Below are 18,204 nucleotides of genomic sequence, written 5' to 3'. Positions count from 1 at the left end.
AGGTTTTGCTCTGTGGCCCAGGCTGGAGTGCAGTGGTACAATTGTAGCTCACTGCAGCCAAACTTCTGGGCTAACGCAATCCTCCCACCTCAGGCTCCTGAGTAGTTGGGACTACAGGCATGTGCCACCACACTTAGCTCATTAAAAAAATTTTTTTAACATACTTCGCTATGTTACCCAGGCTGGTCTCAAATTTGTGGCCTCAAGCATTCCTCCCACCTTGGCCTCCCAAAGTACTGTGATTACAAGCATGAGCCACTGTGCCCGGCCCAAACTTTTGATAACTGAGAGCCACCCATTCGTTTATTTCTCTTTCTCTGTCATTGAGATACAGTGCCACAATTTTTAAGGTATTCTAAGCAGAGGAAAGAGATGGTGCTGGTTTGGTTTTTTGTGTTGTCAATGAAAGATTAAACTGCAGGAGGTTCTTAATAGTTAATCTCATACAGTCCTACCCAGTAGCTGACTGATTAGACCCCTCTTACATGTTCCCCATAGTGTCTCAATATTCCCCTTCAGTGTATTTGTTCTTGTTTTGTTATTTAATTTTCTCTCCAGATGTAAACAGAGGTCTCATTAATCCAGCTATCTACTAGGTTCCTAGCATGATGCTGGAAATGAGAAATTAAGGAAAGAGAAGTGTTGCCACTGTCGAGTTGCATCGGGGGAGGGAACATTCAGTTTATATAGAAGCTATGCAGGATCCCCATTCCACATGGGCTTCATCAAACCTTTCACTGTCTGTGTTATAACCTCTGCCATGATGACAGAGTAGCATATTTCATGACATTGAAGCTGCATTTTTCCTCTGCTCAAGCCAACATGTTCTCATAACTCGGCTGAGCATGAAAAGTGGCAACTGTAGGTGAAAGCAGAAGGAATTAGGAAGTGGCTGGTAAGTCCCTCTCATCCAGAAGACCCCAGCTCTGGAGACCATGTCTCCCACTCTGTTTTCCTGCAGGTTGCAAGGGCTGTAGAGGGATGAGAGAGAGGCACTGCTGTTGATAACGTTCCTCTGTTCTCTCTCCTTCCGTGACATGCAGAATTAGAACTTGTTGCCAAGGGACACGCTGGAGGTGTGGTGGGGAGGAGAAGGAAAAGATGCAAGAATTTCCTCTCCAGGCAGACTGTAGCCACAGGTCTTTGAAGAGGCAGGAGTGGTGGGGACAGAAAGGGGAAGAGCTTCCTCTTAAATCAATACAGGGTGTGCAGGTTCCACTGCCTTTTCACAGAGCAGGTTATCTATGACTCAGTTATGGTTCTGTGATTGCTGGAGTAGGGGTGTGCCTTTTTCCATCTGAAGAACATGCCTGTTTTTATAAGGTGTAGCCTGGGAATGGCAGCTTTTGGGCATCGTAAGTGTTTCACAGAGTAAACTATTCAAGAGCACCATGACCCTAGTTGAGCGGAGATGAAGATAAGATACCTTGGCTTCCTGCTTTGGAAGACCTAACAGTGGCTTGTAAAACAGGCTGGTGAGGACCCATGCTCCCAATTACATAGGGCCTGGAGAAGGCAGGAAGAGGCTTTCCATTTAATTTTCCATTTTAAGTAATTTAATATTTGTCAGCCAGTAGAGCTGGGGTTGGAATGGCAGAGGCTTTGGGGGCGGACTGGTACAAAGTGCACACAGCTGCCGAGGCCTTGCAAGCTTTGGGCAGCTGTGGGCTCAAAGCAGGGTTCCACGTACAGTATTCGCATGGTTTATTCAGAGCAGTTTGGGGAAATTTCAGACAGTGCTAAACCATCCTTTAAAATTCCTGGACCTTTCTTTACTCTTTAAGCTGATTTGCATCATGTTGGTTATATTTAATCTAAATATTTTTGTCCAGCAGATGCAGGGACAGGAAGCTTGTGTTCCCACATGCCCAGGCACCCAGTTTAGAAAGAAATATAAAGTATGTGTTCTCATCAGGACTGCCACAGGGTGCCCTGCCTGTGTTCTGTTTCCACTGCTTAGGGGGAGAAAGGGCAGGCTAGTAACCAGTAGAAGAATTTACTGGGCCCCCTCCAGTCTTCCTCTCTGGAGGCCAGGGCTTAGTAAACCCCTCCTGCCCCCTGTTTCAACTGTATTATGTTATCCAGAGGGGAGTTCCACTTTATCCTCTTTCAGGAGGTCCAAGTTCTTCTGACATAAATGTCTTTAGAAGTATAATAATTCTGTCATGTAGAAATACTGTCTAAGCTGAATGGGATTAACTGAATTCCCTATGATTATCTTTTTTATTTTTTTAAGTGAACTTCCTTACTCTTTACATGTTAAAATCATTGGCATTACCTAGACGTTAGCGTCTGATTTTCAAATTTGCAATGTGAAAATCTTCTCAATGTGAAACCCAACTGTACCCAATCACCATAAAATAGCTTTCAGTTACTTACTGTGAAAAGAAAAACTTCACAAAGTATGCTTTTAAAGGTGTTTCCTCCTTGTCTGAGAAAACATTTTTTCTTAGTGACATTCCTTTGAATATGACTTGCTTCCAACTGTTACAAATGGAAACTGTCAGCTGTATTAATCCCAGTTTAGAAAGAAATATAAAGTATGTTTTCATTAGAATGTGTGAAAACCAATCTGATTTTCAAACAAAGCATCACTGAAAATAATGTGTTTTAAAGTGCTTTGAGATAAATTTAATTTTTGTTTATGTACATATTGTGATAAAATTTTAAGTGTGCGTATTTGTTTCAAGAAAATAGGCGATTTCTGCATTTAGGAAGAAAGAGGATAGAGCCTGGATGAGAAGCAACAAAGAAAACCCAGCTTTCCTATCAAAATAAAAAGAAATCCTTCCTATCCATTAATGATAGATGTGCAGAGGGGAAGGACTTATTCTGGCTGAGGGAGGGGCCGTTAAGTCAGTCACTCTCTCCATTCATCTTTTTAATCTGCCTTTACCTGTTGAGATGTGTAATCTCCAGAGTATTTTTGTAGTGTCCTGAATCGGCCTCCTTTGGAGAAACGGTGCTAGGACAGTTCCATGAAGGGAGGGGACCCTGAGGGAACGATGGCTGCCTCTCCCCAGCTGGGTGTGTCTGCCACACAGAGCAGGTATGTCATTTACCTGCCCGGCTCTCAGCACCTGAGCTGGCAGGCATGAGCCGCCACATTCCACCGGGCTAGGTGGCTTTCTGGGTGATTAAGTGCTCAGAATTCAAGCTCTTCTGACTGCTTTTCCTTTGCTTTCCTCATGCTTACATTTGTTTTCTTCTTGCTCAGTTTGAAGCAGAGAGGCAGGTATGCATTTAGACAGGGGAATACCTTCGTAGAAACACTTCTGCAGAAGTAGCTTACAGTAAAATATTAGACACCTGGTTAGTATCCTGCTAGAGTATCTTGCTAGAGTTTGATAATATTTATTTTTCTGCCTAGTTGCTTAGGATGTTTAAAAAAAATTATCACGGGCTGACTTTTATCTTCCTTTGACTCTCTCCTACCTCCTGCTAGGCTTATAAAATGAAAGTGATTCCAGAAGTAGCTTTAGACCTTTTATTTCCTGGACTTTGTGTCCCAAGGGAGATAATCAGATGCAGAGGCACATGAAGATGAATTAATTGTACTTTATTTTCCTTTTTGACTTATTGTAAATTCTGCCCTTTTGATTTTATGCTAATGCTGCTTTGTTGCCACCTGTATCGCCCTGCTCACTACTAAATTGAAATGCTTTGAAATTGATTTGGTAATAACTATTTAGACTGTTTCAAGTCTGGGTTAATACTCATTTTGCTACATTGCCTGCAATTTTTAAAATCATCCTTAATTATAGAAGCCCTTTTTTTTTAAATCTCTTGGGTGAAGAGAAGAATTTTTCTTTATGTATATAATTTGGTAATATGCTTAATGTGGGAAAGAAATTCTTGGCAATGATTTGAGTCAGCAAAGAGCCTGCTGTACTTTTATTCAGACTGTAGTTGGATTCTTCGGCTGTTCTATTGGTGTAGCAAGCATTTATTGGTGCCTACTGTGTACCAGGAGCAAGCATGTTCAGTACTGGGACAATAAATATAAGGCACAGCATCTATTGTCAAAACTTGTCCACTTGTGGGACTACAAAATGGTCTTCTGTGGAGAGTCTGAGCAAGTTGTCAGTTATTGAGAAGAATTTAAGACATGACAGTGATTGATACCTCTGATGGAAGATGTATGCTGTGGGTGCATAATGATACCACTAATCTAACTCTTTTCCAAAGTCTGGAAAAGGGTCATTAGGCTGTGTGAGAAACTCCAGTGTCTGTGCACAGGTTATGTGAGGCTTTACCAAAACACTGTGCTTTTTCTGGAAAATGTCATGTTATTTAAGTCCTTAGACTTGTCTCTGGAGACTGTTCTTCATTGTGTCAGACTCAGTTGGGCAGTGTGGTGGGTCCCATCCTCCCCCTCCAGCACAACCTGCTCCCAGCCATTCCTTTAGGTGTTTCCTCAGTTGAAAGGCCTGATGAATGTGGCTGGGAATGCGCGGCTCGGGCCCCTGGCCTTGCTGCATGTCATAGCAGAGCATGCCTTGCGCAACACAGGTGAGCACCAAGCTAGAAATTTGGTACAGAGATCTGGCTGTCACAAGCCAGCACACAGGGCTCCCAGCGCAAGGCCAGAGAGGGAGCAGGGCCCTGTGGCGCATTGGATGGGGCTGGGCAGTTGCAGAAGGAGAAGCCAGAAGTCTCCTGGAGCTGAAGGTTACCGTGCAGGGTTGGGGTGGGGGTCCAACCTGGGGCATTCTGTTGGCATTCCAGGCAAGGTGGCTTAAGTGCCTTCACTAGACCCCTCAGGTTAAAAGCTGTGGCCGCAGGTGAACCAGGGATTTTGTTCTCTGTGGTTGGTTAGTTTGCAGGTGGCCGGGCCTAGGTGTAGGGGTGGAAAGAAAAGTACAGTCTGGCATTTCTGGCCAGAAAGGTTTAAGGCAGGATGGTTTCATCGTGCAGGCTTTCCCTTACACACTTGGGAGAATCCAAAATGTGGCCTGGCGGCCTGAATGCCTGCTGGGTGTGAGGTGTGGGTGCACAAGAGAGGGACGCCACATGTCAGCCAAGAGGCCTACAGACTTCTGCGCTCGTTGCCTTGACTTGTCTCTGATCTTTTCCTGATCGGACTTCCTCTGCAGCAGTGAAACCTAATTTGGAAAGTTCTTAGTCACAGGAGGCAGTCTCGCTATAGTAGTGGGCTTTTCCTTTTTTATTCACTTCTTCCTTTCATCCACTTTTATGAGTGGCCGTTATGTTCCTTTCTTGTTTGATCCTTAATTCATTGGTCCAGTGTTTTAACTTTAAATTCTTCCTGTCAACCACTAAGCTAAATACAGAGGTTAAAAAATGTTTGCTTTTTAAGAGCTACTTTATTTTTCTTCAGTTGTGTGAGGAGGAAAACATTCCTGAGCATTCATGATGCCTGAGGCACTTGACATATGCCCTTATGTCTAATTTTCTCTGCAACCCAGGGAAGGACAAATCACTCTCTTCAGAGAGTCCTCATCTTGAAAATGGGGAATGCAAGACAGTCTATAACGTTCTGGGAGAAAATATCCATTTGTGATTTTTTTTATCCTCTCAAAATGTGTATTTTCTATTATAATAGTATTTGTACATGATTGATAGTACATGTATTTGGGATGTATGCCAAGTCTTGTCTTAATAGTATGGTGTGATCAGAGCAGTGTAGAGAGGCCGGGCATGGTGGGTCACGCCTGTCGTCCCATCACCATGTGAGGCTGAGGTGGGAGGATCGCTTGAGCCCAGGAGTTCAAAACCAGCCTGGGCAACATAGGGAGATTTTGTTTCTACAAAAAAAATTTAAAAATGAGCGAGGGGTGCTGATGGTGCATGCCTGTGGTCCCAGCTACTCAGGAGGCTGAGGTGGGAAGACCGTTTGAGCCCGTGAGGTCTAGGCTGCAGTGAGCTGTCATTGCACCACTGCACTCCAGCCTGGGCAACAGAGCGAGACCCTGTCTTGAAACAAACCGTGTAGAGCCCCATTCTGGGATAGAGTGGGACTTAGGGCATTCTGGGGCTTTCCTGTCCATAGGGCTGTTAATGAGAGTCAGTGAGTCGAAGTGCAAAAAGAACTTAGAATGAAGCCTGGCATATAGTAAACAGTATTCCAGTATTCATCTTAGCCACTGTTGTGATTTCCTAAGGATCATTACTTAATTCCTCACCAGTGAATTTGAAATGCTCAAAACAGACATGTAATAAACCAAGATTTTTCCTTTTCCATGAAGGTTTGAGTTAGGGAAAGTATGAAATAGGGCAAGAGAAAAGATGCATTGAGGAGTCACATTCATAAGACTGTATTCTTCTAAGTGGGCAGAAAGCTTTACTCCTAAGTTTCCTGATAGCTAGTGGAAAGAGAGAAAACACATATGGAAGATGGTGTTTATAAAGACAAAAATGTCCAGTGCCCAAAATGGTACCAGGTCTGGAGATACATACCTCCTTGTGGACCCCCTAGAGGGGAAAAGCCAAGGTTGCAGCAAGCCCCTTGCTCTTTTCACCTCTTGTCTTCTCTGTAGCTCAAAGAGAAGGTCCTGATGAATTGTTTGTGGTATATGTTTGGTATCGCTGGCCCTTAGTTCCTAAACAATTCTGGGCTAATGCTATAGTCAGGTTACAGTTAGCTTTCTTCTTGATGTTCATTTAAGCCTATAACTTGATTTGGATCCCACCAAACTAGCTATAGGGCCCTGGACCTACACTGATTTTATTTTTCTTTTGCTGATTCTATTTTAAGTGTCCATTCAACATAGAACCTTCAGAAGGCAAGGGGTAAAGAAAAGTTGGGTCCTAGCACTTTAGGAGGCCAAGGTGGGTGGATTGCTTGAGCTCAGGAGTTCGAGACCAGTGTGGGCAACATGGCGACACCCTGTCTCTACAAAAAATATAAAAAATTAGCGAGGCATGGTGCCCGTAGTCCCAGCTACTTAGGGGGCTAAGGTGGGAGGATCATTTGAGCCTGGAAGGTCGAGGCTGCAGTGAGCCGAGATAGCACCACTGCACTCCAGCCTGGGCAAGAGAGTGATACCCTGTCTCAAAAAAAAAAAAAAAAATGTTGAGAAGGTGAAGAAAGAGTGCAGTCATATTTCAGAGCCTTACAGAGCAAAGCATCTGATGACTGAGTGGATGACTTTTTAACAAGGCAGACTTCATGAACTTTTAGCCATAGATAATTAACTCCTTTTATGTATTGAGCACCGTGCAAGCAAACGGTGTTTTAAAAATACGCTGTATGTATAATCAGAAGAATTGGTATTGGCTATACCACTAATTGTGCATGCACGTGTGTGTGTGTGTGTGTGTGAGAGAGAAAGAGAGAGAGAGAGAGAGACCAGGTTCTCTGGAGCCTTTTATCTCTATAAGGCGAGGTTGATGGTTCTCAGCCTATTTGCCTCCTCTCATGGGATGTGATCAGGTATACGCCCTGTTATATTAAGAAAGTGAGCCAGGGGCAATGATGTGTGCCTGTAGTCCTAGCTACTTGGGAGGCTGATGCAGGAGGACTGATTGAGGCCAGGAGTTTGAGACCAGCCTGGGCAGCATAGTGAAACCCCGTATTATGGGGAAAAAAAAAAAAAAGTGTTTTGAGAAGTATTCTACCCCTCCCTGTACACTAGTACAGAAGAAGATAAGACACTGTCCTTGGGACTAAATGGAACGTAACACTAAATTGTGAGGCATAGCCTAACCTCACAGCTTTATAAAATTTAAGGCCTGATAAGTCGCTCAGTTTCAGAATGCTCTGTGTCAAGGGTGGCTGAGACCCAGTTTGGGTGATGATAGCAAGCCGTAATTGACAAAAGCTGCCATCTATACTAGTCCAAAGAACAAAATGCTAGAATTATTAAATTATTAAGCAACTATAAACATTAGCCAGTCTCTGGGAAATGTCAAATAGCACTTTTTAGAGATTTTTTTTTTTTTTAAGTCATCACAGTTAAGATGCTGCCCTTGACGTGTGCTGTACTCACAAGCATTCTTGAGAGTGATTGACTGGGTTAACCTGATAGGAGTTTGAATTTCTGTAAGCTTGGAAGAAAGAAAGATGTCATTTATTGGAAGAACCAGGTTTCTCTTCTTGGGGACTCCGGGGCTGCCATGTTTGGTGTTGCTCTTAGGTTGTGCAGGGAAGCCAGGCTGATCTGGCCTTCATCTGCTCAGCTGGATCTGCTTCAGGGCTCAGATGGAGCTGAGCCAAGATGAGAGTGTCTGGGCTTCCAGCTGTGTAGGCTACATCTGATATTGAATCCCAGGAAGGAGTGTTCGTGGAGTGGCTTCAGATTTCCCAGCCTCCCTGCCTCTGAGAACCCTGGGACATGTGGACCGTGGAATGCCTCTCTCACAGGAACTTTGAGGGCAGCAGAAGGGCTGCATCTTCTTCCTCACTAGTCTCCTTCATATAAACACTGCCCAGGCTGGGCGCGGTGGCTCACGCTTGTAATCCTAGCACTTTGGGAGGCCGAGGCGGGTGGATCACGAGGTCAGGAGATCGAGACCACGGTGAAACCCCGTCTCTACTAAAAATACAGAAAAATTAGCCAGGCGTGGTGGCGGGGGCCTGTAGTCCCAGCTACTCGGAGAGGCTGAGGCAGGAGAATGGCGTGAACCCGGGAGGCGGAGCTTGCAGTGAGCCAAGATCGCGCCACTGCACTCCAGCCTGGGCGACAGAGCGAGACTCCGTCTCAAAAACAAAAACAAAAAAACACTGACCTTACAATGTGTTCATTTCTAAATGGTTACCCCATCTGGGACTTCTCTTTGCAGTGACTGTTCCTGCAGCTGAGCCCTTCCTCCCCTACCCCTTTTTCTTCCTCTCCCTGCCAGGACCTGAGTGTTGCCCCTCCGCACCTCCCCCCCCGACCCCACGAGATGCTGGGCACAGTGTAGGGCACGTGTCTGCCAGTGAGAGCCACACCTTCCACCTGTCCTGTCATCAGGAGCTCTGACCTGGCATTCCCAGCCGTCCTCAGCTGCTCCATGGGTCCCTGAGGTCCTGATTGCAGTGCTGTCACTTGTAACAGGAAGTGAGCTAAGTCCTTATTTCCCCTGCTTGAGGTCCTAGTTAGGACTCAGATCTTTGGGGTTTGGTTCAGAAGTGCTTGGCAGTTAGGGAGAGCACTTGGACTTTTGGTTTAATTTTTCAACTTATAAATATGTGCTCTCCAATGTAACAGCCACAAAATTAAAACCAAACAAATCCCCTATCTCCCTAGCCTGGAACTCTTCCTGTCACTTGGATGTTGGAGTAGCCTGGGAACCTAACTTATTACAATATGTCTGAGAAAAGCATTTTGAGTTGCAAACGCTGGATTTAAATGTGAAGGTTTGTAACACCACAACCTGTGTTATGGGACGGCCTGCATTTTTATACTTCAAGCTTATTATATTAACAGGATTACCATTAATAATTACCACTAATAAGCAATAAACTTACCAATAAGACCACTCCTGAAAAACGTTAGCACACTTCTAGCATATAGCAAACCTTCAGTAAATGCTAGCTTCTGCTGTCAACACCACCATTGGCATTTTTATGATGGAAAGAGTCATACTTGCTATGCCTATGTTCATATAAATGGTCCATTTAAAAACACAAGGAAGGCTGTGATTGATTCCAAAGAGGTGGAGGTATGGTTTAATACTGCTGATGGAACACTGGCAAATGCTGGGAATCATAGCGATGGGCACCCAAAATCAGATCCTAAACTCTGGTAAGTGAGATTAAGTGTAGTGTCTCTGACCACAAATGGAATTGAAGTTTATTCATTTGCTCATTCATTCAATTAGCAAGCATTTATTGAGCACTTACTATGTGCTGTGCTGTGCTATTCAGAAAAGGAAAAGATTGTCATGGATACTCTAGGGAAGGCTTCAGCATTTATGTGGGATTTTTTAAAATAGGCAACCAGAGAGGGTGATAAGTCCAGGCTGCAGCAGCAGGAGGAGTAAAGACAGTCAGAATTGTGACAGGATGTCCTGTGGGCACTGCAAGGAAATAGTTTTGTCTTTACTTCTAAACTGTAAAGAATATAAAGAAAGCTAAACCCCTTCAGACCCTTTGATCCTAAATAACTGACCCTGAGCTAATTTACCAGCCTTCTGATACAGTGTGTATCATCTTGGTGTGTGGCTAAAGCAGCCTGATCCAGGAGCTGGGTTGTGAATGCACTTTGGCCCTGTGCACTCCCATTTAACAGGCTTGGAGTTGAGGGCCTAGGTGACTGGAATCTAGACAGGGAAAGAGGCATCAGTGGACATGGCCCCTGTTCTCAAGGACGCAGCCAGTGTTAGTTCTAACAGTGGGGCGGTGTGAGTGGCCCAGGTGATGATGACCCGTGGTTACAAGGGGATCCCGTATGGCTCAGCATCTTTAAATTAGAAGTGACTCTTTGTAGAAGCTATGTAGGGTGAATATTGCTTCGCTCTTTGACCATGTTCTTTCTGCTCTTTTGCCAAGATGTTTACAAAAAGTTTTTGGTACCTTTTTTCTGTGCTGGTTTTCTTTCTTGGAGATTAAATGTGAATTCTGCAGTCATAGTATACCTTCTCCTGCTGGTGCTTCACCTGCACTGGATACGGGAAGGTTTTCCATTTCGTGCTGTTGAAGAAATACTAAGTCAGTTTCTCTGGATCATCTTGAACAGATGTCATAAGCATTAAGGGTCAAATTCTCTGGTTGACTTTATAATTGTATTTTTGTTTCTAAAGATTTTCTCCAATACCATTTCTGCATTAACCATTCTGTTGTTCATTCCCGCTCCCCCACCCCCAACAAATGTTATTAATTTGGAAAGTATATTTAAAGGTTCAGAGGAATTTAATGAGACATGAATTCTTTTGTGAATAATCTTTGTTAAAAAGAGAGGATACATTATCTCCAAGTTATATAATTTTACTCTTAACTCTGATACTTTTTAGACAATCTTTTTCATTATCTTCCTATCAGAGTTTCTCCCTCGCTCCTCTTCTCTGTAGAGCGATTTAGCAGCTTATTTCCCCTGGTAAGCCACATTCTTCTAATTTACCAAAATACATTGTATGGAACATACTTTGATAAAAATCTGTGTGGACTGGAAAACTTTCCATTGATCCTGGGGAGGGCAGTGTGCATGTTTTAACTCTTCAGCCCCAGCTGTGCCTGGCCTCCTTCAAAGTATTTTGGTCTTTCATTTCAGCCACAATTACAAGTTCATCCGAAAATGATGACCGGAGTGGCTCCAGTTTGGAATGGAATAAAGACGGAAGCCTAAGATTAGGGGTTCAGAAGGGAGTGCTTCATGACCGCAGGGCAGATAACTGCTCCCCAGTGGCAGAAGAGGAGACCACCGGGTCAGCAGAGAGCACGCTGCCCAAAGCAGAATCCTCAGCTGGAGATGGTCCAGTCCCTTATTCTCAGGGCTCCAGCTCACTAATTATGCCACGGCCCAACTCAGTTGCAGGTAAGGCCACACCTTTCACTGGAAGGATTATCTCAGGGAGACCGAGGTACCCTGTGTTCACTGTCTTCACATGGGAACACACTCCAGACACAAGCCAGCTTCGTGGCCCTGGGTCAGGCACTTACCTTTTCTAAGCCTACTAATCTGTAAACACAATAAGGGTGTACTTAATGGTCTTTAAGTGATCCTTCTGCTCTGGAATTCTTTAAATCAATTATTAGGACTATCGGGCTCTTTGTACATAAGAGAAGAAAGTATAAGAACTCTCCTCTTGGTTTTTGTTGTTTTAAGCCTTAGAAAATTCATTACTATTTATTACCTCCTGGTAAATGGGAATTGTTGAGTGAGTTTGTTAATATCAGCTCGAGGAACTTCTTACCAAACTTACAAACTTATTTTTGTGTAATTGAGGCCGATCGTACAGGAAAGAGGGCCGAATTTCTGTATGATTTAGTTAAAATGGAGCTCACAGCTTAAAATGTAAGCAGTGGAAGTAGGAGCTCTCAATCAAGGAAATGAAAATATTCGAGACAGACAGGCTTTACCAAGATGCAGCAGCTGGAACAAAGAAGAAAGCACAAAGGCTGGTGACTGTCAGTAGTCAGACTGGTCGCCAGGTGTGTGTCAAGCAAGGAGAATACAGTCAGTCCCCTGTATCTGTAGTTGCACATCTATGGATTCATCCAGCCATGGAGCAGAAATACCCAAGGAAAAAAATCGATAAAAAATAGTAAGAATTTAAAAATACAGTCTCATAACTATTTACATTGTATTAGGTGTTATAAGTAATCTAGAGATTATTTAAAATATATAGGAGGATGTTTGTAGGTTATGTGCAAATATTACACCATTTTATATAAGGAACTTGAGCATCCAAGGATTTCGGTATCCTCAGGGGGCTCTGGAAGTGATCTCCAGTGCATAGTGAAGGATGACTATAGCTCCAGATGGGTGGGGAAAGGAGCTCTCTGCATCTGAGCTGTGGGGCCTGTTTTTAAAGTTTCTAGTTTCTAAACTCCATACCCCTATGCTGAATTTAGAAGAGGAACTTGCTACAGTCATTCTTTGTTATCAATGTAGCACTTAACATTTCTCTTCTACTAATTCAGGGACCCAGATTCTCCGCTCCTACATCAGAGAATTTCTCTGTGATTTATACTATGCTTTCAGGATGTGGTGGGTCACTCTGGTGGTTGTTGGGTGTTTTTTTTACAATGGGACTCTGAAGTAGCTGATAAATAAGTGGCCCTAATGGAAAAGTTCTGAGGCACAACTCTAATTCACTTTCAAAGGAAGTGAAATGGCCTTGTTCCAGAAGAGGGATTTGGCATGTCTGCCGGAGAGAAATACTAGAGAACATTATACGAGTTGACTGATAGTCCTTCCACAAGCTTTCCTGTCCTCCCACCACTGTCCCACCACTTTAACAGAGTATGTGGCACCCAAGGCGCTTTAGACTGTATTTACCTAGTTATGATGAATGGGTCATTTGTATTATCCCAGAACTTGATCACTTTATTGACTTCAACAAAAATAGTGAACTTGTGCTCAATTTAGTCAAGCTATTTTAAAATTAGGAAACATTACTGTGTTAATTTTAACAGTGTTAAAAGCATCCCATTTGAGGTTGTTTTCTGCTCGATGTTCTTTATGGGTCTCCTGCCATGTGAAGTGACAGTGGGTGTGAGCTGAGCTTTTCCAGGAGGCTGCCGTGATTATAGAGCAGAGCTTTCTGGTTTCTGCTGTGCGCATTCATTAGCTTCTGCGTGTGCCCTTGAGCTAGACCTCCTGTGGAATGGGAGGGTTTCACCTCTAGATTTGAGCAAAGTCTACCTGGCCTAATGCGTTTGCTCATTTCTTCTGTGCTGCATGTTTTTTAAACTAAATGCATATTTTTAAAGGACATGAGCAAAGGCCTATTTCATGATATCTGTTAACAAGCTAGGAGTCTGGTAGATTCTTCATTGCATCCCTTCCTGCCCCTGAAGTTGAACCTCAGTTAAGAGGAAATGGCAGGATTTTTCAAGTACCGTTGAAGAGTAAGATTCAGGTTGTATAGACTCTGTGTAGCACTATTTAGTGATTAGAAGGCAGGCTGCTACAAACAGGGCAGCAGAGAACACTCAGTGTTAGAAGAATCAGAATAGTATGTGAAGGACTGTATACAGAAATCTCTTAGAAGTATTTGCATGTTATGATGCAGGTGAACAAATTGCCTTTTGGTGGGAAAGGTGTTTTGGCATATGAGGATTGGCAGGTAAAGGAAGGGTGATGCCAGGCCTCTGTTCACAGCCTCCCCATGGGGCTGGCCCCTAGGGGATTTGGTGCAGAACTTCTTCCTAAGGTCCTTTACTGAGCTTGCTACAGAGAACTGGAATTGTCTGTTAACCATGTAGTACAGTGACAGGTTTTTTTATTTTTATTTTTTGACAGAGATTATAAAACTAAGTTGGCTAGGTTTAAAGATTATTTCACTAATATTCTTTGTAAAGATATTTGTTAGAGTGGGATTGGTTTGGACAACTATATATCACATCAAAATGTATGACATGGACACCTCTTTCCTTTATGAAAAACAGACCTAGAAGCCTTTAAAGGTATGTTTTAAATCATAAAGAAGTTGGGTAATGGGTTCTATTTTTTACTATTTTTTTTCCTTTCAAAATACTTTCTGAGTGGATTATAGAACACTGTGTTTAATTTTCCAGGAAACAAGCATGATTGCTGTCCAGTTTTCCTAAAACTGGTCACTGCCCTGGACTTATTGGCATGGACTTTCCATAGGTTAGACCACAACTTTAGCAAATGTTCCTCTTTGTTCAGCTTAGAGATGTCTCCCTCTGCCTTGCCCCACCAAGCCCACCCTCACCAAAAAACAGACTTTCCTCCACATCTTGAAATGTGCTTCTCATCCAGATGTTAGATATAGTGTGCGTGTGTGTGTGTGTGTGTGTGCACAACAAGTATATAATTAATTTTGCTGTAGAGATTCTAGCAGTGGGTTTATTGTAGCATGAAATTATTGCTTTACTTTTGGGTTTTTTGGGCCCTGAGTAGTGTCTAGGATTTTGAAAGCGTTTATGGGTAAATACTGAATATGAGTCTGACTTTTGCATAGGTAACAACTGAGAATCTACTGTAGGCATGCCTGAGAGGGTAGAGTGGCCCAAGTTACCTGCTCAGAGGGTGGGGAGCACCTGGGCACATAGCTAAGCCACTGAAATCTCCCTGCCCTATTCACTGGCATCTCTATTGGTGGCTTCGAAAATGCCTCAGAAAGCTGAGATAGCTGGCAGGTGGTGGCTTATGGCCCTGCTGCAGCTTTCAGCTCGGCTTAATTGTATTTGAAATTGAGAATCAGCCAAGAGCTGTGAAGTGCTGAGGCTGCTCTGTTGCAGATTTTGGTGCCAAAGCTCTAGTGACTGGGAATCTGAAAACAGGCCTGTGGAATCTTACCATCTCCTGCACCTGTTTAGATGCAATCTAGAGCCTTTTGCAATCGTTTATTTGGAATGTCTTTTATGGTCACATATTTTTAATCCTTTCAGTTGTTATAAATTTATGAACTGTTGTGTTCTAAGGAGTCAGGGGAAGAAGGGAAATAGGCAACACTTTTGAGACTCTAAAGCATCTTTTTATTCTCTAGGGCTGCAGCATTATGTCAGATGTTCATGACTGTTCTGGCTCTGAAATGAGTTATGGGTTGTGAATATGGCTGCCTGCCCCTTCTACCTGTGCCTTGGTGGGTGCATTCACCATGAGGCATGTGAGGAGAAGGGTCTCAGTGCTCAGGCAGGAGCCTAGAAAATGTTCCAAGCTGTGTTACTGTAGGGAGGTAAGAAGGTTGGGGGAAGACAGTGTAGTCCTGTTGGCCCTCTGGGAGGTTTTATGCACCCTACTTACAAAGGGCCTAGAGAGAAGCTAGAGGCTGTCCTTGGATTACCGTACATTCGATCCATTTAAAAGCCCCAACAAGGAATTAGCTGAGTCTTTCTAATGGGAAAGGTTTGTGTGGTAGCTGGCAAAGTGCATAGAATATTCACTTAAATGTGTATACACCGTGGATATGCACCAGCAGGATACAGAGGCATAGGTGCATGCTGTCGTGAAGTCAAGGTTTCAAGTGTTTCTTGCTGGCTGGGAGGATGAGTAGGCAGGGCATGTGTTGGATTGCCCTTTGGAGGATGCAGCGAGAGGGGATATGCCAACACAGTCAGGCCTGGAGCCACCCAGGTGGCTGTTGAATGAAGGAATGAGAGAGGATGATATGGATAGTGAGGAAGAGAAGGACTGAGATCTTAGTGGGGGGAAATAGGAAGGGTGCAGGTAGGATGGATGGCGCTGGTCGGCAGCTGGATGCTGGGTCAGAGCCTGTTGGGCAGCCAGAGGGTTTTCAGAAGACAGGTGGCCAACTCGACTTCTGTCCCTTGCACCTTGGTCTCACTGAAGATGTCCCCAGTGCTAAGAAGCCTTTACCCAGGCACTATGTCTCCCTCTAGGCTCTCATTTGCCCTCAAGTCACTGTATATTTTCTTGTTCTGAAAGATAATAATCTGACTAAGATCAACAATACTTCATGTTGGGCTTAACCTATAAACCAAATTAGGTTAATTTTAGATTTTCCTCAATGTAATAACAGGAGGGGTGTTTAAAAGGCAAAAACGTGTACTATATACTTCTAAGATTTCTTGAGAATTAGCAAAATTATTTTGCGTTAGTTATTTTTGTAATCTAACTCGTATGAATCTTTGAATAGATCTTTAATTTTTTTTTTTTTTTTTTTTTTTTTTTTTTTGAGACAGAGTTTTGCTCTGTCACCCAGGCTGGAGTGTAGTGGCACGATCCTGGCTCCCTGCAACCTCTGCCTCCCGGGTTTAAGCGATTCTCCTGCCTTAGCCTCCCAAGTAGCTGGGATTTCAGAGACCCGCCTCCATGCCCAGCTAGTTTTTTTGTATTTTAGTAGAAATGGGGTTTCACCATGTTGGCCAGGCTAGTCTTGAACTCCTGACCTCAAGCAATCCACCTGCCCTAGCCTCCCAAAGTCCTGTGATTACAGGCGTGAGCCACCGCACCCTGCTCTTTAATGCTTTATAACAAATACTTAGGTGATATGAGTCTTACTGACTTGGTCAGAGGTAAACATAACTTATTTTTAGAATAAAAAAACACCAAAAAATGCGGTATGATATATAATGTGTATGTAAGTCTACACATATATTTGAAGCTTAGGAATATGATTATACTATTACTACTGAGCCAACTTTTGGTGTTCTGGGTGCTGTGGAATTGTACACATAGAATCTGCCCATTTAATTAATAAGTTTGGAATTCCAAACAGCAGAAAGCTCCCCAGAGCTGCAGAGAAGAATCTAGCAGCATGCCACCTGCTTGTGGTGTAAGTACTGAAGCTTTGCTGTGTGCCACATGATTGTCAGATTTCCTCATCAAACAGTTTATGGTGAATTCTGTCTCTTTCTAGGAATAATGTAGAATTCTGGCAACTCAGTCAACATAACTTTAAGAAAAAGAAGCATTTGGTTTTTACCACTTTTCAACTAATGATACTGCCAGAAAAATAAACTGGGGAAAACAATACCAAAATGACATTTAAGTAAATTTTGTTGAAAGCCTGAACTGAATTGCTTAGTGATTTATAAGTTATAGTCACTTAGGTATGAAATTTAAAGTCACCTTTGAAGATACTAAACTTCAGTTTAATATTACAGCAACAAGCTCAACCAAATTGGAAGATCTGAGTTACTTAGACGGGCAGAGAAATGCTCCTCTACGGACGTCAATTAGATTACCATGGCACAATACGGCCGGAGGTAGGGCACAGGAAGTTAAAGGTATTTATCCTCGCATCAGCTGCGATAATGGTTATGACAAACTCAGTCAGTAACTTTGAAAGTCTGTGATAACCAGCATTGAAGCCAACTGTGTTTATAACATGATGGAAAGTGTTTGTGCTAAAAGCATATCTGTGAGATGTGCTAAGAGGTCAGTCATCCTCAACGGTTTGGGGCTTCTTCCTTTAAAATATGTGATTAACTTGCTTCTGGAATTGAAAAAGTAATTCTGCAGTAAGTTATTTTGAAGTGAGGGGTAGTTTAACACTCATTAGGTGTTTATTACCAACAAAGTATAAGCTTTGTTTCAATTCTTGGATTAAGCCAGGCGCAGTGGCTCATGCCTGTAATCCCAGCACTTTGAGAGGCCGAGGCGGGTGGATCACCTGAGGTCAGGAGTTTGAGACCAGCCTGGCCAACATGGTGAAACCTGGTCTCTATTAAAAATATAAAAATTAGGCCGGGCGCGGTGGCTCACGCTTGTAATCCCAGCACTTTGGGAGGCCGAGGCGGGCGGATCACGAGGTCAGGAGATCGAGACCACGGTGAAACCCCGTCTCTACTAAAAAATACAAAAAATTAGCCGGGCGTGGTGGCGGGCGCCTGTAGTCCCAGCTACTCGGAGAGGCTGAGGCAGGAGAATGGCGTGAACCCGGGAGGCGGAGCTTGCAGTGAGCCGAGATTGCGCCACTGCACTCCAGCCTGGGCGACAGAGCAAGACTCCGTCTCAAAAAAAATAAATAAATAAAAATAAAAATAAAAATTAGCTGGGCATGGTGGCGGGTACCTGTAATCACAGCTACTTGGGAGGCTGAGGTAGGAGAATTGCTTGAACCCAAGAGGCAGAGGTTGCAGTGAGCTGAGATCGTGCCATTGCACTCCAGCCTGGCAACAAGAGTGAAACTGTCTCAAAAACAAAAAACAAAAAACAAAAA

The 18,204-nt window shown here is 43.4% G+C and overlaps 1 protein-coding gene across 6 annotated transcripts in view; it reads left to right on the top strand.

Annotated features, from left to right (window-relative positions):
- TANC1 (tetratricopeptide repeat, ankyrin repeat and coiled-coil containing 1) overlaps window positions 1-18,204 on the top strand; it is a 264,732-nt gene that overhangs the window by 183,508 nt on the left and 63,020 nt on the right. For 3 of the 6 annotated variants that reach the window (XM_032755640.2, XM_032755636.2, XM_032755635.2), the window contains 2 exons: window positions 11,157-11,420; window positions 17,147-17,269. In XM_032755640.2, the coding sequence (XP_032611531.1) occupies window positions 11,157-11,420; window positions 17,147-17,269 (387 nt within the window). The remainder of the gene's footprint in view (window positions 1-11,156; window positions 11,421-17,146; window positions 17,270-18,204) is intronic. The other 3 variants (XM_032755638.2, XM_032755637.2, XM_032755639.2) reach the window with 2 other exon arrangements.

This window comes from Hylobates moloch, unplaced genomic scaffold, assembly GCF_009828535.3.
Source record: "Hylobates moloch isolate HMO894 unplaced genomic scaffold, HMol_V3 SCAFFOLD_1, whole genome shotgun sequence".
NCBI classification, from domain to species: domain Eukaryota; kingdom Metazoa; phylum Chordata; class Mammalia; order Primates; family Hylobatidae; genus Hylobates; species Hylobates moloch.
The sequence above is the reverse complement of the archived record's forward strand: the minus strand, read 5'-3'. Positions and strand labels throughout refer to the sequence as shown.